Source organism: Nycticebus coucang, chromosome 21, assembly GCF_027406575.1.
Source record: "Nycticebus coucang isolate mNycCou1 chromosome 21, mNycCou1.pri, whole genome shotgun sequence".
Taxonomy (NCBI): domain Eukaryota; kingdom Metazoa; phylum Chordata; class Mammalia; order Primates; family Lorisidae; genus Nycticebus; species Nycticebus coucang.
The window spans coordinates 43,650,499-43,673,478 of NC_069800.1; the positions used below are offsets into that span (position 1 = coordinate 43,650,499).

Consider the following 22,980-nt stretch of genomic DNA (forward strand, 5'->3'; position numbering starts at 1 on the left):
CTGTGTACCTACTTTACCCATATTGGACCAGTCGCAGGGCTTTTGCTGGATCTGTTCAGCTTTTAGCTTTTGACTATGGTTCCTTCTTTGGTACTATTAGGTCACCGAGTACACCCCTGCCCTAATCCACACTATATTCATTCATCCTGCCTGGCACTGGGCCAGGGGACGTGGGGTCCCAGAGATCAAGGCCAGAGACCATGCCTGGGCTCATGTACATCTATGTGGCCCAATAGCAGACAGGACCTGTCACACACGCTAAATGCTTAATAAGCGCTTGTTGGATGAACAAACAAATCCAAGGGTCCAACAAGTGAAAAGGGAAGGAGATGAAGGGGTGAATGATTGAATATAATTGGGGAGACCTCACCCACTATCCAGGGAGGGCTATGGCCCTGGCTGGGTGAGGAAGCAGGCTGTTAAAGGCAAGGGCTCCTTTCCACCTGGGCAAATGTCCCATCCCCACCATGGCCTCCACCTGCGGAGGTGAGGACTCATTCCCACCCAGAAGTCAGAATCCACATGGGTTCCTAGATACTTTTGGGTTCATGAATGATCCTTTTGGTTCATTTCATCCTTTCTTATCCCCTCTGTTAGGCCCCACGTTTTTTTGTTTTTTTGGGGGTTTTTTTGGCCGGGGCTGGGTTTGAACCTGCCACCTCTGGCATATGGGACAAGTGCCCTAGTCCTTTGAGCCACAGGCACCGCCGTAGGCCCCAGTTTTTTGTGCCCCTTTCTCTACAGAATCCCTTCCCCACTTAGTCCCCACCCAAGGGCTACTATTTCTTTTTTTTTTTTTTTGTAGAGACAGAGTCTCACTTTATGGCCCTCGGTAGAGTGCCATGGCATCACACAGCTCACAGCAACATCCAACTCCTGGGCTTAAGCGATTCTCTTGCCTCAGCCTCCCAAGTAGCTGGGACTACAGGCGCCCGCCACAACACCCAGCTATTTTTTGGTTGCAGTTCAGCCGGGGCCGGGTTTGAACCCCCCACCCTCGGTATATGGGGGCGCCCTACCAACTGAGCCATAGGCGCCACCCCAAGGGCTACTATTTCAAGAGAGCCCAACCCCGGGCAGCTTGCAGAATTTCAATATGGACAAAAAAGCCCTTAATCTTAGATCCCCAGAGTGCCCTGCACCCTGATGGAGGCCAATGGGAACAATATGCTGGCCTAGGGGACAGGAGCTTTGTGGCCTGGGGCTTGTCCTTTTCCCTCCCCCAGCCCTCACAGCCACTTAGTGGGCGGGGCCCCTCAGCCCTCACAGGGGACCTACAGAGGCAGCTGGCACTTCCCCAAGTGCTTACCACACATTCTCTGCTGAGGAAAACACTTTGATTATTATCCCTATTCTGAGGCTAGAAAGGAAAGGTCATTTCCCAAGGTCACACAGCCAGGAGGCTACAGAACCAAAATTTGAACTCAGGTGGGTCAATTCTGAAGTCTTGCTCTTGACCTGACCCTGCTGTATCAGCTCAAAGCCCGAAGACACATTACATTAACATCAACAACACAAGTATTAATAATGAGCCCCAACAGTGGGCTCACTGTGTCAGGCTCTTGAAGGGCCCCATCTGCCTGTCCCATTTGATCCTCTCAGCTACTCCCAAGGTAGTGGGGCTGAGATGCTAAGGGAGGAGAGGCAGCTGTGGCTTCCAGAAACCAGGGCAAATCCCCAAAGCACAAAACAAATGCACTCAGCCATGAGGTTACTGTTTACAGCACTGGGGTCTGGCTCCTGCCCAGTGTAACCAACAGCCTCCAGGCCCTGCTTCCCATGCATTGGGATCCTGAGCCTCTGGCTGCAGGGTTTCCCTGTCACTCTGATCCTCAGGGTGGGGGATGGGAACTGTCACCAAACAGCACCCACTGGCCAGGCTGCATTCTGGGCTCTGTGTGGTTGAATCCCCCCCCAAGAACCCCAGGAGGGTGGGAATATCACCCCCATTTTACAGATGAGGAAACTGAGGCTCAAAGAAGGGAGAGGACTTGTACAGGTCACCTAGGAATTAATCCCAAAGCCAGCAACATCTGTATCTAAGGAAGGAAACATGTCACTTATATGTCCTAGGCCTCCTGCAAGAATCACTTCAGATGAGGATTTAGGTCCCAGAGGCCGGGAGTGGTGGCTCATGCCTGTAATCCTAGCACTCTGAGAGGCTTAGGTGGGTTGATTGCTTGAGCTTACAAGTTCAAGACTAGCCTAAGCAAAAGTGAGACCCCCATCTCTACTAAATAGAAAAACTGAGGCAAGAGGATCGCTTGAGCCCAACTTGGAGGTCACTGTGAGTTATGACGCCACAGCACTCTACCCAGGGTGATAGCTTGAGACTCTGTCTCAAAGAAAAAAAAAAAAGAGAGAGAGAATTTAGGTCCCTCACTCCCTGGAATTGATACCCTCCCATCAAGTTCCATTTCCTGAGGGGGCCTGGGAATCTGCATTGTGAATAAGTCCTCCAGGTGATTCTTATCCACCCTGGGAGGCTGAGATTCTGGCCTACTCTTCCCGCCCCCTGCCCCCAGCCACCTATCCTACACCTCCAAAGTTCTTCTCGAGCAATAACAAAACCACAACCAAACTGCTTATTTGCTGAGCGAGCACCCGCTACCAGACCTAGTGTTTAATACTCTCTTCACTTGAATTAGTTCATTTTATCACCACAAAAGTCCCTAGAGGTAAGGACTAGTTTTACTTCCATTTTCCACACTAGGGAAACAGGCTCAGAGATGTCAAGGTGCTTTACCTTCACATCTCTTCCACCCCCTTTTTTGAGACAGTCTCACTATGTCGCTCTTAGTAGAGTGCTGTGGCATCACAGCTCACAGCAACCTCAAACTCTTGGGCTTAAGAGATTCTCTTGTCTCAGCCTCCCAAGTAGCTGGGACTAGAGGTGCCCACCACAACACCCAGCTATTTTTTTGTTGCAGTTGTCATTGTTGTTTAGTTGCCCCGGGCTGGGTTCGAACCTTCCAGCATCAGTGTATGTGGCTGGGGCTGTAACCACTGTGCTGCCGGGGCTAAGCCAGACATGTCTGCCCCTTACCCCCGGGCAAAGTCTCCACTAAGGTTCTGAGGTTCTGTAGGTTCTGTCAACTGTGAGGACCAGCAGAGAGTGGGAAAATCTGGAGGGGGGGAACCGATGTCTGAGATTTCATTTATGACCCCTTCAACAATAAGCCAGCCGTCCAGTAAAACCACTGGAGCTCTTACGATTCAGTTGGTCTAAGCCCAGAATTAACGGAAGGGGAAAGTGAGGCACCAAGTGGTTGGGCCAGTCGGAGCATGGGCCAAACAGCTGTTGGAGTAGGTGAGGAGAGCCCCAGAGATGATCCCCTCCTAGGCAGCTCCCACTTCCTCCCCACCTGGGTCCATCAAGCCCTCCCAGGCGATGCCAGGGAAGCCAGCATTCTTAGGACATCCAAAAATGTCCTCAGAACATCCTCAGCACTTGAGCAAAGGGTGGAGGCCAGAGGCACGCGGCTCAGGCCCCAGGCCTGAGGATGAGCTCAGCGCTCCAGCTGCAGGGGTGCAGAAAGGAGGGAGGGAAGGGGGCAAGGTGGCTGCTGATTGGCTAGTTCAAATCCAACACAAGGGGCCCGCCCCTCCGCCCAGACTGGGAGAGACGCCACCCCCACCTCCAACGCGCGCTGGCACCCTCCCCCACGCGGCCGGCTTCAGCGCCGCGCTCGCTCCCGCCTCAGCCAGTCTTATCTCTGGACAGAGTCAAACTTCTTAGTGTCCCTCCAGAAATCCTCAACTACCTCGGCCCAAACGCAGATTCGTCTGACCACCTCTTGCTCTTCCCTACTTCCCCCAACCCCTGACTCTCCCCACCACAGCTAACCCTAAGCCTCTCACCCCTCCCAACCCAGCTATAGGAATTTGAATAATCCTGGGAGCTGCCCTCTCTAGGAGGTGCGCTTTGAACTTGGAGGCATCCCCTTTCTGAGATCGGTTTCCTCAAGGGTATGACAGACCTACACTCCCACTGTGCACAGTCAAGACCAAGGGACCTGACGCTCACTGTGAGAGCCGACGCTGTTTACCTCCCCTGGCGCTGGGGCCTTCACGATCACAGCTCCAGCTGGTCCCCTAATGCACATTTGTTTTCTTTTTATTCCACTGGAAAGGCTGCAGGGCTTAGGCGAAACTTCTCCCTCTGCTTTCTCTCTCATGCCCACTCCTCCCTCTGGTGTTAGGATCTCATCCCCAGCTCCTTCATCCCCCTGATCCACTGGGCTGATCTCTTTCTTTCCTTTTTCTTTTTTTGAGACAGAGTCTCTGTCACCCTGAGTGTCCTTGGCATTATAGCTCACAGCAACCTCCAACTCTTGGGCTTGAGCAATCCTCTTGCCTCAGCCTTCCAAGTAGCTGGGACCAGAGGCACAAGCCACTACACTAGTTTTGGCTAGTTTTTCTATTTTTAGTAGAGATGGGGTCTTGCTCTTGCTCAGGCTGGTCTTGAACTCCTGACCTCAAGCAATCCAGCCTCCCAGAGTGCTAGGACTACAGGCAAGAGCTACCTCACCTAGCCTCATGGAGCTGATTTCTGAGGGAGGATGCCCCATGGAGCTCCCAGCCCCCAGACCAGGGCTGCCACAGACACACAGGGTGGGCTTCTCCCTGGAACATTTTTGAGTGCTTATGGTGGCATTTTACCTATATTATCTCACTTAATCCTCATAGGACCCTGTGAAGCAGGGGCTGCTCTTGAACTCATTCTATGCACGAGGTAACTAAAACATAGATTAATTGCCCAAAAAGTACAAAATTTGGGCATATTAGAGTCCAGATTTGAACTATCCTTGTCCACCTCCAGGCCCCCACCACTCTCCATTAGCACAATAAATAAACATCCAAGGACCCTGAACTGGGCCTACACATAGCACCAGGTATAGAGTAGATGCTCAATAGCTGCTGTTAGCAGGATTCATATTATGATGTCACTTTGGGGTGTCCCTGGTAGAAGGCCTGTCAGCTCACCAGGGATCCCTACTTAGCAAATAAGGAAACTGAGGCCCAGCTAGGTGGTGGGATTTGCCTACAGACACATGGGAAGTGAGATACTGGGATCCCCTGGGCCTCATTCTGTTTCATGGTCCCACCTTCTAACCAGGGCACCTGTGAGGACTGGAGAAGGCCCCTGGGCTGACCTTGACGTCTTGCTCCAGACCACGGATGAGTTCGCCATCCACCTGGCCGGTCTGGGCGGCACGGAGGCTGCGGCGCTCTGCCTTGCGCAGCCGGTACTGCAGGATGCGGCAGGTCTTGCTGGCCTGGTCCAGCTGCTGCCGCAGCTCCTGCAGCTGGTACACATCCTCTTCCATGTAGACGTCTCGCATCTCCAGCATCTCGGCCCGCAGCTCCTCAATTTCGTCCTGCAGAGGGAAGGAGTGGTCAGTGACCAGGGTGCCCGAGTCCAGCTACTCCAATGCTAAACAAAGCACCTTGGGGACCTGGATGTGGTAGCCCCAATAATAGACCCCCAAAGATGTCTACTTCCAACCCCCCAGAATCCATGAATATGTTACCTTACATGGCAGAAGAGACTTGGCAAATGTGATGAAGTTATAGATCTTGAGACATGGTTATTATTCTGAATAGTCTAAGGGGACCCAGTGTAACCGCAATGGTCCTTATAAGAGGGAGGGAAGCAGAGGTTGGAGTGAGGTGCTCCAGGGATGGAGGAAAGGGCATACACCAAGGAGTGCAGCCAGGCCCTAGAAGCTGGAAATCATTCTCTTCTAAAGCCTTCACAAGGAAGATAGCCCTGCCAACACATTGATTTTCAGACTTCTGACCTCAGAAATTGGAAGGTAGCCAGGTGCCGTGGCTTGTGCCTGTAATCCTAGCACTCTGGGAGGCTAAGGCAGGAAGATCCCTTGAGCTCAGGAGTTCAAGACCTGCCTCAGCAAGAACAAGATCCTGTCTCTACTAAAAACAGAAAAATTAGCCAGGCATGGTGGTGGGTGCCTGTAGTCCTGGGAGGCTGAAAGAGAGGATTGCTTGAAACCATGTCTTAGAGGTTCATCTAAGCTAGCTGAGGCCACAGCAGTTGAGCCTGGGCAACAAAAGGAGACTCTGTCTAAAAAAAAAAAAAAAATTTAGGGTGGCGCCTGTGGCTCAGTGAGTGGGGTGCCAACCCCACATACCAAGGGTGGTGGGTTCAGACCCGGCCCCGGCCAAACTGCAACAAAAAAATAGCCGGGTGTTGTGGCGGGCGCCTGTGGTCCCAGCTACTGGGGAGGCTGAGGCAAGAGAATCGCCTAAGCCCAGGAACTGGAGGTTGCTATGAGCTGTGATGGCACAGCACTCTACCAAGGATAATAAAGTGAGACTCTGTCTCTACAAAAAAAAAAAAAAAAATTAGAAGTTGTTTTAAGCCTTAAATTTGTGGTGATTTGTTACAGCAGCAATAAGAAACTAATACACGAGGACAATGGCAAGGAGAGACAATGAGGACCAGGCTCCTCTGAATCTTCTGCGTGAAGTCTCCAAACCTCATGAGGAAGATACACAGTAAGTGAACAAATAAAATTATAACTGTGCTATATGTAGACTATGGACTTCTATTCAATCATAAAAAAGATAGAGACTACATCTTTTGTATTAACCTGGATGGAGCTAAAGCACATTCTTCTCAATAAAGCATCACAAGAATGGAAAACCAATATCCACTGTACTCAGTAGTAGTATGAAGCCAGTAGACGATCTAATAAACTTCCACATAGGAGTAAAAGTCAATTCAATATACGCTGGGGTGAGGGGAAATGCGGGAGGGGGAGAAGGAGGGAGGGGGGATTGGTGTGCTCCCACTTAATGGACACAATGTAGGGGTACATGGCACACCTTCTGGGTGTGGCATACAACTACAAGATGGACTCGGCCTAACAAATTCAAATATTGTGACCTGGTTGTTTGTACCCTCACATTAACCTAAAATTAAAAAAAGAAAAAAATTAAATTAAAAAATAGTTATACTTTTAAGGGTTATAAAGGCAAAAATAAAACAAAATTTAAAAATCATGGGTAAACTAAAAAAAAAAAAATCATGGGTAATATGAAAGTGTTTATAGGAAAGGAACTGTGATAGGGGCATGGTCAGGGAGGTCATCTCTAAATAAGGGATATTTGAGCTAAGACAAGAAGAAACAGTCATGCAGACAGTGACGTTGGCAGAGATTATTCCAGGCAGAGGACACAGTGTGTGAAGGCTCAGAGGCAGGAAAGAGTTTGGTGTGTCAAGATAGAGCAAGGAAGCCAGGTCAAGTACCGGGGCAATTTGAGGCTGAGGAACAGTCAGGAGACAGCCAGACAGGCCCTTGAAGGGCTGAGGAAAGGGTCTGGGTTTAAGTTTTCGGGGGTTTTTTGAGACAGAGTTTCACTATGTCACCCTTGGTAGAGTGCCGTGGTGTCACAGGTCATAGCAACCTTGAACTCTTGGGCTTAAGCAATTCTCTTGCCTCAGCCTCCCAAGAGGCCAGGCACCTGTGACAACACCTGGCTATTTTTTTGCTGCAGTTGTCATTGTTTAGCTGGCCCGGGCCAGGTTCAAACCCGCCAGCCTCAGTGCATATGGCCAGCACCATAACCACAGTGCTACGGGCGCTGAGCCCTGGGTTTGAGTTTTAGGTGGAGAGTGTTAGGGGTGACTAACACCCCTTAGGTCAGCACCTGCCACCTCTGTTACTAGCTCCTAGCTGTCCCTCACTTCTTTCGTAATCATTAGTACGTCTGCAATTTTGACAGGGTTTGTTTTTTGGCTTTGGGTTGGGGAGTTGTTTCTTTTTCTTTTTTAGAGATAGGTTCTCACTATGCTACCCCAGGCTGGTCTTGAATTCCAGGGCTCAAGAGATCCTCCCTCCCCCCTCTCTTCTTCCTCCACCCTTGGCCTTGGCCTCCCAAAGTGCCGAGATTACAGGCTTATAGGCTGGACCCACACCCAGCCCAATTCTTTATTTAATAGGTTGTCTCCAGCCAGACCATGCTGCCCCACCTGCCATATCCCCCACGGCCTAGCATGCAGCAGGGTCCCAACAAATATTAATTAAATGAGTGCGTGCATGTCCAGTTAGGTAAAAAAGACAACAGGAAGGACACAGCAATGTGTGACAATCATTAGACACTAAGAAAGGGGGGTGGGGAGAGTGGAACTATGCAGAAGAAATGTAGAATTATTACATCTCATAACAAATATGAAAACGCCATCACAAATGGGAATAATAATATCTACTCTTAGTGTGACAGAGTGGTTTTTTGGCTTTTGTTTTTTATGATCTCACTTCTATTATCTTCTGGAGGTTTACAGCAGTTAAAGTATTTTTGCTTCTACATATAAAGGTTAAAAAAATCTTTTTTTTTTTCCATAAAATACAAGAGTTACCAATTTCACCATCAGGTGAAAGTAAAAACTAGGATTCTTTTTAAAAAATTAGTCCAAAGTGGCATCTAGGAACTTAGTCACAGGCTGCTGTGCTGACACTATGACGAACCAATGTGTAAGGTTGGTTCTGGTGTTGGTTTGGGTTTTTTGGGTTTTTTTTGTAGAGACAGAGTCTCACTTTATGGCCCTCAGTAGAGTGCTGTGGCCTCACACAGCTCACAGCAACCTCCAACTCCTGGGCTTAGGCGATTCTCTTGCCTCAGCCTCCCGAGTAGCTGGGACTATAGGCGCCCGCCAGAACACCCGGCTATTTTTTGGTTGCAGTTTGGCCGGGGCCGGGTTTGAACCCGCCACCCTCGGTATATGGGGCCGGCACCCTACCGACTGAGCCACAGGCGCTGCCCATGGTTTGGGTTTTTTTTCAATATCCAGTGTTCATGGATTAAGTTCTGGAAATGCTCCAATTATAAGGCTGGGATCTGTTTGGATTCCACCACGGGTATGCTCCTTGGGTTGGATGCTGGAGGGTGAGGCACGTTTTGCCGGACCCATGTTTACCTAGTCATCAATGTGAAAAAATTTGTCATCTCCTCCTTGGCATTCCATTCCCTGGAAATTTACTCAGCACGGCACAATACCTCCAATTCCACCAAATCCTTTCACAAACTGGGATCCTTCTTGTGACTTATCTGTGACAATTTCCACTGTAGCTCCCAATTTTTTATAGTTGTTAGCAAACCATTCCATGCTCTCAATAAGCTCATGTTCCTGTGCTGTCTCTGTCTATGAAATGTGACTGAGTAGTTTAAATAAGATGGCGCACTCCAAAGAGGAACTGAGTCACCAGAGATGAATGACTGTCCTGGAGGAGCGAGAGAACAAATGCGAGGAGAGCCCTGATAGAAGCAGGGGGGTGGGTCTGAGGAGTGGAAGACCACTCCACGGGCGCTGGAGAGGGGGCCAGACCTAGAGAGCTGGTCCTCAGCCCTTGGGGTCTTCCCTTCCCCAAAGGAAATGAGAATGAAGGGAATGGGTAGGGGGCTCTCGTACCCTCCCTCCTCATAGTTCACCACGAGGAAAGAGCATGCACTCTGCCCCTCAGGGGGTACCACCAGCACCCCTTACCCATCTCCCCAGGGGCTGGGGCTGGGAGGGGACAGAGCTAAATTGAGTCTGGGAAAGGCACACACAAGAGAGGCTCTCTCTTCACATCTGGCTGCCTACAGGGCAAGGGCAGGGGCAGCTGTCCCAGATAGTCAGCTTGGTGGGGTGGCTCCCTGTGTGGAAGACAGAAAGGCCTGCCATTGTCCAGTGCCCACTGAGACTGAGTAAATTTAATTCAGGGCAGGGTGGGAGGGGCACCCTCCAGGCCAGTTCTTGACACCGTGCAAGCTGACCAAGGTTTTCACCTGGCTCCTAGGACTATTTCTCAGCTGGTTCTAAACTCAGGACAGTAAGGCAGAGATGACAAATCTGCTTCTCCCAACCTGAACAGATACTACCTCATTTACACTGTCAGCCAAAAGGTTTAATCCCCACTAGCTGCCACAGCCTGTCTCCTGGGGTGTGTTCAACAGCACCCCCTAAAGCACCCCCTGCCTGGCCGCTGCAGAGGAAAAGGTACCTCACCTCACCCCTACCTCTGTCCTAATATACACAGACTCATCATCCCCCACCATGCCAAGTGGACAGAAACAGAGTGAAAAAGGAGGAAGTGGGACAGTCAATGATCACACCAGTTAAAGAAATGAGGAAGTGAAGGGTCTCCCCAGACGTGTCAGCTAGTGGATTAAGGAAGCATGAAGGAAACAGCACTCAGATAGTACAAGCCGGTCAACTAAATCCAAGCTACGCCAGCTTCTGGATAAGCCTGTGTTCAAACCCTAGCTACGTCATTTGCCACACCTCCCTTACTCTCTTTGCAGTAATACTGACAGGACCTGGTGATGATGAGTATGTGAGGGTCTGAGTGGACCCCAAGCTCAGGAGTCCACTGAGTCAAGGAAGGGACACAAAAGCTCACAAGGTTGGGCTCCATTAACAGATGCATGACATTTAGATATGGGAGGTGATGTTGCTCTACATAGGATCACCCCCCAGAACACCAGAATCATTTTGGGGAATCATTTTTTTTTAATTTTTCAATAACTGCTTTTTTCTATTTATAAAAGTAAAATATGATCATAGAGACAGTTTTAAAAATACAGAAAACATAAAGCATGCATAATTCTTCTACTTGGTCCTGAATCTCAAAGGCTCTCCAAGTATAGTTCCTGGACCAGCAGTATTAGTGTCACTGGGGAATTTGTTTGAAATTCACAGTCCCAATCCAGACCTCCTATATCAGAAACTTGGGATGGGGCCCCCTAGTGATTCTGATGTGGGGTGTTTCCTTCTAGTTTTTGTTTTTCCCTAAAAGGGCAAGAGCCAGGCCTCTCAGCACAAGTCCCCAGCCCAGGGCCTAATACAGAGCAGGGTCTCAGTAAATATCTATTGACTAAGTGAATGAATGAATGAATGAATGATCGTTCTCACACAAGCAGCTGTCTCCCAAAGGCCTGCCCGTCACTGCAGTCAATTGGTGACAGTGCAGGTTGCCAGCTCCATCTCTCCAGGGTGGCCCAGGGGGGCCCAGGCCTCCCAGGGGTTTGTCCCAGCTGCAGGCAGAATGCTGGTCAGCCCCTCCTGGCACGGCTCCTGTGAGAGCAGGAGCTGACAAAGGCGGGCTTGTGGCTGCACAAGCTGGGCTGGCTGGCAGCAGAAGCTGGTGATGTCAGGACTTGGGCAGGAGCTCTGAGCTTTCAGGACCTGTGGTAGGGGAAGGAGAGGGGCTACTGGGACCTGGGGAGGGGACCCAGAGGCCAGGGCACCCCTCGATTCTACTCCAGAGATTCATAGTCCTCTCTGAGGCTAAGAATCTTCTGGGGCCCCTCAGTCACATGGGCTGGGTTTTCCAGTGACAGATCCAAAAGAAGGGCCTGGCGGGAGAGAGGGGGGACAGGGAACATGGGCCTCCCAGCTCCTTCATATGGGCCTCCCAGCTCCTTCATAGACTGCTCAGTGGTCCTGCACAGCCTCCTCCACATAGACCCACCCAACCATGTGGAAGTTGGGAGGGAGAGGACTCCTGGTTACAGAAGAAGGTTATAGAAATCCCCCTACCAACATCAGTGGGGAAGCCCTGGGCCTCATCCTCACTACAGACAACAAAAGGTCACACTGCCTGGCAGTGCTCCCCTCAGAGGGGGGCTCCTAACTGTCAAACCTTCTATGATCTGGCCACCTCTTTCAAGTTCACCTCTCTTCCCCTGCAGCTCACCTTGACTGTTTCAGACTGCAGATGGGGAACTAGGGGCAGCAGGGTAGGAACAGGTACCCACCCTGCTTTGAGAGAAGTCAGCACTTCCCTTTCTAGAGGATATTTGTTTCTTTTATTGTTATTGTTGTTTTTTTTGAGACAGAAGCTCACTCTGTTGCCAGGTTAGAGTACCTTGGCATCAGCCTAGCTCACAACAACCTCAAACTCCTGGGCTCAAGAGATCCTACTGTCTCAGCCTCTGTAGTAGCTGGCCCTGAAGGGGACACAATGCCCGGCTAGTTTTTCTATTTTTAGTAGAGGCAGCTCTTGCTAGGCTGGTCTTGAACTCCTGAGTTCAAGCAATCCTCCTACCTTGGCCTCCCAGAGTGCCAGGATTACACGGCACTTCCTGGCTGAGGAAGTTTGTTTTGCTCTAATTACACAGGAGATACCTATTTATTAGAGAAAATTTGGAAAAAGGTGCACAGCTTTCTCTCTCCTCTGCTAGTTCCCAGTGGCTTGTACATCAGCTCCAAGGCCTCACCCTGGACCCAACCAGCCACTTGGTCTCCCCCCTGCTCCTGTCTTACCTCTGCCCTCCAATGGCACAGCCCAGTCCAGCTGTGCTATTAATACCAAGTGGCTACACCCTCCTGGGAGGCTCACTCATCACCAGGCCCCAGCCCAGGCCTCAGATGCAATATCACTTGACAGTTTAATCCTCTTTTCAACCCCGTGGATAGGTGAAAATCTGCCTATTTGACAGGTGAGGAAATTGTCAAGTGCTCAGAAGTTCTCCAGAACTGCTCAAGCAAGAGATGACCAGAGGCGAATTCTAAATAAGCCCCGGGACGCTGGGCTGGTGCTTCGTAACTATGTTCTTCCAGGTGTACTCAGGCTATTCCCTCTGCTAGAATGGGCTTGCTAGGCTACCTCCTAACATTCTCGTCCTTTCAGAACATTCCCTCCTCCCCCAGGCTGATTCAAACCACACACTGAACTCTCTGGTCCCCTGTGCTAACAATTTTAGGTTACATTTGCCTGTTTTTGAGTCTACCTTCCCCAAGAGGTGGGGGGAAGGGCAGAGTCTGGTTTGATTCCTGCTTTGTCCCCAGCATTATCCAGGACAGACAGCACTAGGTATAGAGCAGGCCCCCGTCACTGTCTACAGGTAGACATGTGAATTTAAGAACTAATATGGCTTCTGTCTTGCCCAGTCTCTGTGCACAGTCTGGGGCAGTAAGCCCTCCTGACCCAGCTCCAAGCCAGCTGCAGAGGGCTGAGGAAAGCACACACAAATTCAAAACTGGTTGCAGACCCCCATACCACCCCTGGAGAGTGGGCAGGGTCTGCTCATTAGGGAACCTCCAGCTTACACCCCTACTCTCTGCCCACAAAGTGCATCTCTGTCCACCCCCTGACAATCCATGAGGTCAGCCGCAGGAAGCATCCTGTTCCCCTCAATGGCCTGGTTCCCAGGAACCCTGGGGGAATTGTTCAGGAAGAGCCTCACAGTCCAGGCTGGGCCGGAGGGCCAAACATGAGCTCACGCTCCTGCTAATAATAGCAAGGCCTTGCACAGCAGCACAGGACTTCACAGTTTACAAAGACATTCCATCTGAATCATCTCGTGCATCTCACAGAAATACACTGTTCAGGCAAGACACAAATTATCATCCCTGTTGCTCAGTGAGGAATAACCAAGAAGCCCAGGACAAGTGGGCCATGCCCCAGCCCAGATAGATTGGGGGGCATAGTAAGGAACTTCTAACCAAGACCAAATCACTAACTATAGGATTTTTCTTCTGTACTTGAGTTCAGGGAATCTGTGAACTTAAAAAAAAAAAAAAAATCACATTTTTCTACCACTTGATATCAATGCTTAAAAAAAAATAAAGAGGCTAGGTATGGTGGCTCACGCCTGTAATCCTAGCACTCTGGAAGGCTGAGGCAGGTGGGTTGCTTGAGCTCAGGAGTTTGAGACCAGCCTGAGCAAGAGCAAGATCCCATCTCTAAAAGTAGCTTGACATTGTGGCAGTTACTTGGGAAGCTCTTTTCAACCTACCCACAGGGTTAAAAAGAGTAAGTCTCAGTTACTCAGGAAGCTGAGTCAAGGGATCACTAGAGGGCGGCATCTGTGGCTCAGTGGTTAGGGCGCCAGCCCCATATACCTAGGGTGGCGGATCAAACCCGGCCCCGGCCAAACTGCAACAAAAAATAGGAAGGCGTTGTGGCAGGCGCCTTGTAGTCTGGGCTACTCAGGAGGCTGAGGCAGGAGAATCGCCTAAGCCCAGGAGTTGGAGGTTGCTGTGAGCTGTGATGCCATAACACTCTACTGAGGGCAATAAAGTGAGACTATCTCAAAAAAAAAGAGGATCACTAGAGCCCAAGACTTTGAGGTTGCTATGAGCTATCACACCACAGTACTCTACTGAGGTTGACTAAGTGAGACTCTGTCTCAAAATAAATAAATAAGAAAGCAAATCGCTTTTTTTTTTTTTTTTTTTGAGACAGAGCCTCAAGCTGTCGCCCTGGGTAGAGTGCTGTGACATCATAGCTCACAGCAACCTCAAATTCCTGGGCTCAAGCAATTCTCCTGCCTCTGCCTCCCAAGCAGCTGGGACTACAGGTGCCCGCCACAACGCCCAGCTATTTTTTGGTTGTAGTTGTCATTGTTGTTTGGCAGGCCTGGGTTGGATTCAAACCCACCAGCTCTGGTGTATGTGGCTGGCACCTTAGCCGCTTGAGGTACAGGCACCAAGCCAATTTGAAATACATTTTAACAACTATATTTCAATATATTTGGTCTCTTTTGCATTTCACTTTAAACATTTGAAAACATTATACTGAGAATTATTCTCAGCAGAGAGCTTAAAGGGGTCTGCGTCACAAAATAAGATGGAGTCTCTATTCTCTCTAGAGCACCTCACCCTTGAGCACTTCACCATTAAGAGTATCCCCCTGATGGCTCAGTGCCTGTGGCTCAAGCGGCTAAGGCGCCAGCCACATACACCTGAGCTGGCGGTTCGAATCCAACCCAGGCCTGCCAAAACAACAATGATGGCTGCAACCAAAAAATAGCTGGGCATTGTGGCGGGTGCCTGTAGTCCCAGCTACTTGGGAGGCAGAGGCAGGAGAATTGCTTGAGCCCAGGAGTTGGAGGTTGCTGTGAGCTGTGATGCCACAGCACTCTACCCAGGGTAACAGCTTGAGGCTCTGTCTCAAAAAAAAAGAGTATCCCCCTGAAGAAGCAGAGCTGTGTTCCAACCACATCGTCAAGGTTCTAAAAAGACTGTTCTCTGCAAGAAAGCTAAGCAAGTATAAGATGATTAATCTTTGTCCTGTAAGGACAGACCTGGGCCTGCAGGGACTCTTGCAAATGACTCCAAATGTACAAGTGTGATGCAATTGGCATGCAGGCACTGAAGAGCTGTCGGACTGGAGATGAAGGTGACCAACATGAGGACCCTGTGCAGAAACACAGCAAATGGCAGTGGGGGGTCTCAACCCAGCATCAGCTCCCAGCTGGCCCTGAGGGGACAGGGAGAGAACTGAGGGGATGTGAGGCTCCTAAAGGCAAGAGGAGGCTGCTGCTCACCAGCTACCATGGAAGAGACTGTTCTAGAGTTAGGGTCCCTCAGCTACCTCTCACCCAAAAGTCAGCCCGGAGGAACTCTGATATGGGCCCTACAGAAATCTGCGATATAACAAGGCTGCGTCAGGAGCCCTCCCAGCTCCCATGGCAATCCCCACTACCTGGACCTCCTTCTACTCTGCACCTGTCCCACCTTCTCATCTCTCTCCACCAAGAAGCCTCCCTGGCTGCCCCAGGGTGTGGGCCCTTTCATGTGAACAAGAAGTAAGTTCCTGTGATGAGCCTACCTCATCACCAAATCATTGGATTTAATCCTCACACAGGGCTGGGCATGGTGGCTGACACCTGTAACCCCAGCACTCTGGGAGGCTGAGGCAGGAGGATTGCTTGAGCTCAGGAGTTTGAGAGCAGCCTGAGCAAGGGCAAGACTCTGTCTCTACTAAAAACAGGAAAAAAACTAGTCAGGTGTTGTGGCACCTGTAATCCCAACTACTCTGGAGGCTGAGGCAAGAGGATTGCCTTAGCCCAAGAGTTGGATGTTGTGTGAGCTATGGTGCCACAGCACTCTACCAGGGTGACAGAGTGAGACTCTGTCTCAAAATAATAATAATAATAATCCTCACAGTGGCCACTCTGCTCCCTACTAATTTTTTGTCCACTCAGCACAGGGAATGATGGTTTTTAAACCATGTTTAAAATGTGGTTTAAACTATTTACAATTTTGTCCTGTTTCAGATCCTCCAATGATCACCATAACCTGGAAACCACCCAAATGTCCCTCAACACGAGAGTGGATAAACTGTGGTCGGTCGATAAGGTGGGGTACTACTCGGCAGTGAAAAGGAAGGAGCCGCTGACACCTGCAGCACCAGGAGGCGGCTCAGAGCACTGTGTGAAGTGAAGGAAGCCACGTGCAACAGGCTGCATTTACATGACATGCTGGAAAAGGGAAGACTATTTTCTATCTACCAGTTGTAAGGATCAAGGGGGAGGAAGGAATTGACCTCAAAGTGCAAAATTTGGGGGGGATGATGGCACCTCTCCCAAATGTACCACCTCCTCCCTAGGCTCCAGGGGCCTAACTAGCCAGCCAACAGGCAGACCGACCTAGAAAGAATGAGAAAGCTGAGCTGAGGGGCCCAGAACCGTCTCTCTGCAAGACGGCACTCCCTCCATGGAGGAACATCTTATTTGTGGGGGTGGTTACAGAATAGGATATTTGTTAAAATTCATTTTATTCTATGTACATTATTATTATTATTTACTCTATGTACATTATTATTTTTTAAAAACCAAAAAATCAAAGAGCAAACTAAAACAAAACCTCTAAAGACTTTCCATCTCATTCAAGGTGACAGCCAAACCCCATCACAGGGGACAACCTCTCCCTATTCATCCATCCAGCCACTTGGATCTTCCCTTGTGCATGTCCCATCGCTGAGACTTTGTCTTTGCCATCCCCTCTGCCTGGATCTCTCTGCCCTCCAACTTGGCACTGCTGGCCTGACGCCTTACCTGAAGACTCCACTGAAATGCCACCTCCTCAAAGCCTTCCCCACCCCACCAGGCTCCACTGTCCAGCTTGCTTTTGTTTCTGTCATTACGCATCACAGGCTTATCTGTGATACCAATTATTTTACTCATTTGTCTACCACTAGGAGATGATGCTCCAGAGGACAGAGCCTGCACAGTGGCTGGCACACACAGGAACAGCTCAGTAGCTAGCTGCTGAATGAATAAATGGGCCCTAGGGGCAGGGAGAATCACCCTGTTCCACTCCCCGGCAGAAAACCCCTTCCAGGCAATGCTACTTTGTCTGAATCTCATTCTTTGACTATATGAAGCTAATGCCCATGGAGGCTTCAGACCCAAGATGTAGGCCTCAAATCCTAGCCAACCCACAGCCAGGCCATAGCCTGCCAGATGCCAAACCTCACCCAAATGTACCACCTCCTCCCTAGGTTCCAGGGGCCCAGCTAGCCAGCCAATGGGCAGACTGACCTAGAAAGAATGAGAGAGCTGAGCTGAGGGGCCCAGAACCCTCACTCTGCAAGATGGCAACCCCTCCATGGAGGAACAGGAGCCTCCGTTTGACCAGTCCTTGCCTTGGGCCACAGCCCAAGGCTGCCTGTCCATCTGCCACTCTGGCTGTGGGCCACTTGTCTCCCATCTTGGCCCAGGACACTCAAGCCAGCCAGGAAGGGCTGACCTACAGGCTGGGCCAGCAGGGGCGGCCATGCCAGCCCCACCCAAGAGGCCAGGGTAGCCATCTGCTGTCCCTTCTGCCATCCCCCAGGCATCTGTCAAGGCCCCAGATGAGATCATTGCACTTAGATACCAAGGAGAGGTCTGCAAGAGGCTCTGCAGAGCTTCACTTCCCTCTAGCTCTGGCCACAGCAGCAAGGGGAGGAGAACCCAAAGATTCCATCCCTTACAGACAGGGACACAGAGGCCTAGAGAGGGATGGGGGACAATCCCATAATTCCCTCAAGGGGCCAGACTTCAACAAGGAAAAACTCTGGGGCTCCTACCTCCCAGCCCACAGCTCAAGCCAGCTCAGCCTCTTTGGATGGAAGCTGCACTTTAATTTGGGGGAAGAGTTGAGTCAAAGGTCCTGGGGAAAGAATGCCAGGAGCTTCTCTGGTCAGGAATGAGGGAAGTCAAGGGTTCTAGGCCTGCCTCTCCAACACCAACAAATATTAAGTAACAAGCAGGTTGCTCCCTATGCCCAGCAGTTCACATATCCTAAGCGATTTCTATGGGTGAGGAACCTGAGGTCGGAGGAGTCAAGTATATTGCCCAAGGTTACACATAAAGTGGTACAGCCAGGACTCAGGTCCAGTTTGAGCTCCCGTAAGCTAGACTAGACAGTCCTCATAAACAGGACAGTAACACTAATGGTATCTAACATTTACAAGGGTTTGCATGTTACAGACACTAGGCTGAGACTGAGTAGCTATATCTCTTGCTCAGTGATGATCCTTTAGAGGTGAGTGCTATTATCTCATCCCCATTTTACAGATGAGCAAAAGGAGGCTCAGAAAGATGAAGGCTTCACAGCTAGTCAGGAGTGAGTCTTCCAGATGTGGCACAGCTCTGCACACAAGGCCACAGATGCTCCCTCCATCAGGGAGCTGTGTGTGCGGGTATGTATGTCTATGTGGACAAGGTGCCTGAAGACTGCTACCCATCCAAGCCACAGCTGGCTTGTCTTCCTCACGAGCAGAGCAGGGAGACATTCCCAGGCCCAGGGGAAAGGGAGGGGGTCTTACAGCAGAAGTGCCTGACAGTCCATGTCCTTTCCGTGTGAACAGGAAGGAAGGCAGCTTTTGGATCTGGGTATGTTTAAAACATCCCTCAAATGACCTCTGGGCTGCAGCCAAATCTCTAACCTCAAAGCAGAGATCTGAGGTCTTTAGAGATAGAAAGTGAGGTTCTGAGAGTTAGGAGAGTGGCTCAGGGCCAATGGCCTGCAGCTCTGGGATACCCCAGCATGTCATGCCCCTGGGCCTTTGCTTGTGTCATTCTCCCTGTCTGGCATCCTGGAAAGAGAACCACAAGACTCTAGTCCTTCTGCCTCTTGCCACTTAAAGGCTGTGACCTCTGTCAAGCTCGTTAACCTCTCTGGGCCTCTAAGTACCCTGGAAAGTCCCTGCTTTCACACAAGACAAGAGGGGGTGGTGAAGTGAAGCTTGTAATTACCTCACTGGCAATCTAATCACCATCTTGCTAAGTGCCCCAGAGGATCCTACGGGGAGCTCCTAGGTATGAAGCCCGGACCAGAGCATCCCTGGAGAGGAGCTGCTAGGGCTGAATGCACTAAGGTGGAGGAGGAAACCAAGGGAAAGGGCAGGGAACCTGAGCAAAGGACAGAGGCCTAGGGTTTGTCAGGGGTGGTGAGGCTGTGGAAGGCAGGACCACACAGACTGCTAAGCCACTGGGCCAGGGCCAAGGAGGGGCGGGAGGGGAGAGTCTGGGACAGTTGACCAAGGCCCAGAAGATCCACAGTAGGGATCCAGCCTTGCTGGGGGACCCCAAATTTTTTCTCCCTGGAGTTTGAACTTCTCTTTGTGGCCCAGGCAATGGGAGATTAATCACCTTGGTTTTAGAATGAGGGACCCCAATGGCAGCCCTCTATTTGCAAAGGCTTATCAGTAGGTTACTTATCTGAGGCACTGGGGCCTTGGCCATTCAGGGAAGAGTGATACAAGGCAGGAAAGGGGGGACACTGAGGGAGAGATGTGTTTGGGTTCCCATGATGCAGTTCCGCTCCATGCGCACCTCCCAGACTTGGCTCCAAGCCCAGACCCGCAGAGGCACTAAAGGCTCTGCCACCTTCAGCCCCACAGTCCCTGCCACCAAGGACCCAGGGCTCACAAGGGTCAGACCAAAGCCTAATGATAACAGATCATGAGGGCTAAGAGTTGCTGAGTCCTTGCTAGAAGCCAGACCCTGGCTAATCCCCTTACACACGTGCTTCCTCTTATTTAATCCTCATAGCAACATGCAGGACAAGCCTATCAGGATCCTCACTTTACAGGTGAGAAGACTGAAGCCCATAAAGAGAAAGTTCAGAAAGGAAAAGGCAGAGCTAGGATCCACACGCAGGTCAGCCAGGCTGCAGACCATCTTGGCCCCTGGCAGGGAAGGGCTGACCTGCTGCTCCCACCTCCTCTGACTGCCTGTAGGCCCCAGGGTCAGAGCCGGCTCTAAGAATGCAGACAGGGCACTGATCTACAGGGCTCAGCCTGCCCCAGGACACCCCAGAATCTTTGGCTCCTTCCTGAACCCAGCCCTAAGCTCTTTCAGGCACTAGAGGGGAATGAATGTGACTGCTAAAGAGGTCATGCAGCAGGGAGGACAGAGAGATGACCTTAAAACCCTGCAAGCTGGTCAGACCCTTGCCTTGAGCTTAGCCAAGTCCTTCCCCTGGGGGACTCCCTCTGTCCCAGAGGCTACACAGGACATAGGGCTCCCTTCCTTCCTCCAGGCCCAGGAGGGTGCTAGGTGTGCCATACACCTGAACTCTAATCCTCCAGGTGCCCTGCAAGAAAGGATTAAACTCTCATTTACAGGCAGGAAGACTAGAGTTTGATGAGGGCGCCTGCACAGGAAGGAGACAACAAAGTCAGGTCTGTCCCTGGACTTGACCCCAAAGGTAGAGTTTGCTAGTGAGACCACACAGCCCTTCCCGCCTCCCTCCCTCCCCGGGACAGGCCAGGCCTTGTGCCCTATGCTGTAGACACATGGAAAAGGGGCAGCTCCCAGCCTTGTCATAAGTTAAGGCCCCCATCCCCAGCAAGGTGGTCACAGTGCTTGGCTGGGCTCAGCGTTCAATGCCCTTCCCAAGCAGGCCCAGACTCTGGCCCAGCACTGCCCCCAGCCCTCCAGCCCACCCCCAGAACCTGCCTTCTGCCTTCCATTCAATTACATACACTGTATTTTGAGTCCCTACAAGGTGGCAGGCACTGTCCCAAGAGCAGCGCCCAGAGGCAGCCACTCAAGGCTAATTCTAGGGGGCCTGCCAAGGTTCTCCGAGTGCCCATACGTCTTCTGGCGCCCTCTACGCTGGCCTCCTTAGTATTCCCCAGTCAGAACTGGGCACCTTCCAAAGATGGGAGTGGCATGGCCCTCTACAGCCCCCAGCAAGGGAACAGGGGTGCTGGCAGGAAATTCTGAGGAGATTAGAAGGGAGTTACCCTGGGCAGTGTTTCTCCTATGGGCAGGCCTGACAATTGGTCCGCTTCACTCAGCCCCACTGGGCCTAGGCCCAGTGCTGGGCAACAGGGGCCTGGGGGCTTTCACTGCAGCTTCTCCTGACCTTAAGACCTCCCAGCCCCCATCTGCCCACCACTCACCCGACTCAGGCTAGTAGGTCCCCCAGACCCAGAAGGTTACAAGAACTCAAGCCCCTGGCCACACTCAGCGCTGTTCCTAGCTGTAGAAGGAACAAAAACAGTTGTGGAGGAGCCCAAACAGTAGGAGTTTGTACACATTAGCTCCAGGGAGACACAGACCAGGATTTCCTGTGTTTCTGTGTGGGGGTGAAATGTCACAGGCTGTGTGTGTGTGTGTCTGGGTATCCTGGTTTGTAAGTCTCTGGCTCCTGTTGGCAAAAGCTACATTTGCATGCTCCATGCTTGTGTCCCTGCCTATGTATATGTGATTGTGTATCGTATCTGTGTGTGAATGTCACCATAAGTGTCTCCTTGGTGGGTGTCTATGAGCCTCGCATAGATGTACAGATCTCAGCTACTCTCTTTGTAGAAAGGACAGGTACCAGGGTGGTGAGCTTGTGCCTGTGCTAGCCTGGCCGGGTGGCTCTGTAGACATCCTTGGATACCAGCACACGTGTACATAACACCTGTGTACTTCTGATGTGTCCGAGAATGTTCCTAAGCTGTGTATCTACCTCTGGGACACAGCCAGGTATATCTGGGGTGTAAGATGTGTGTTTGAGAGTGTGATTCTGTGCCCAGGGGTCTCCTTGATGATGCGAGTCTCCACTGTGTCTGTTTGGTGATGTGTGGGAGTGATGTGACAGGTGGTTGTGTATCTGCACAGGCTTGTGTGTGTCTTTGGGTGTGTGTCCTAATATGTCTGGAGGCGTACTTCTGGAAGCCACATCAGGATGTCGCTGGATGGGAATGTGAGATGGGTGTTGGGTCTCTGAGCTGGAGCTGTGAAGACGTGTATGTGGTATATGTATATTTGTATGTGCAAGAGAGAGTGTGCCCAGGGACACTGGCAAGCTCCTTTTCAAGGAATGCTGGCAGCCCTAGGAGCTCCAGCTACAGGCTCACATTTTCCATCTCATTTTCCATCTTGCAGGAGCTGCCCTCCTCCCTGCCCCAGGCTGATTCTTAAAAAACCCAGGTCTCTGAGCAGCCACTTCCAAGCTACCTGTCATGCCCCACAGGGAGACTGGGACTCAGGGAAGGGACCAGCCAGGGCTCTACTGATCATGATGACCCAGAGACAGGCTGGAACCCTCCCCTACAGCTCCTGGGAGCTACATCCAGGGACCTACTTCGTGGCCACTGGGTCCAGATACCCAGCACACCTGGTACCCACCTGGTACGTAGGAGGCACTCGGAAAATATGTGTTATATAAGTGAATGAATGAAGGAATGACTAAATGAATGCCTGGAGGAACAGGAGAGGGAAGGGCGCTGACTGGGATGGGCAACACTAACATTTACAGCGCACTGGTGCACTCACTGGGCATCCTCACACTGAAAGGCCTTCTCCACACCCCGAGGCAGGCATGCTAATCTCATACCCTGCACCCACGCACATGCCCCCCTCCCAGGCTCTAGAATCCGGCATGTCTTATTCATCATTCGCCCCCATTAAGTTTTAGCCTAGATCCTGGCCTGTGACAGGATTCCTCTCACCATCCTGGGTCCCATACTCAACACATTGTTAGCAACCAAAAGCTCCCTGCTCTGGTCACAGTGCAGAAAGAACAGAACCCAGGGTTAGACCAAACTGGGCTGGAATCCTAGCTGTGTGACTCGGGCCTTCATTTACCCATCTGTAAAGTGGCAACTGAAGTAGCTTAGATGCTCCTCTGAGCCCTTCTGAGCTGACATCTAGAATCTCCAAGGAGGTAAGGAGGTCTGACTTCCCAGAGCCTACACATACCACAGGGAATGTGGTCACACCTTGCTGTCCTTCCTAGAGCAGCTATTGATTTAT

At 51.0% G+C, this 22,980-nt stretch overlaps 1 protein-coding gene across 1 annotated transcript in view; it reads right to left on the reverse strand.

The window, feature by feature from the left end:
- Nucleotides 1-22,980, reverse strand: part of SOGA1 (suppressor of glucose, autophagy associated 1) — an 84,660-nt gene that overhangs the window by 57,213 nt on the left and 4,467 nt on the right. The window contains exon 2 of the mRNA XM_053573545.1: nt 5,157-5,381. Within this exon, the coding sequence (XP_053429520.1) occupies nt 5,157-5,381 (225 nt within the window). The remainder of the gene's footprint in view (nt 1-5,156; nt 5,382-22,980) is intronic.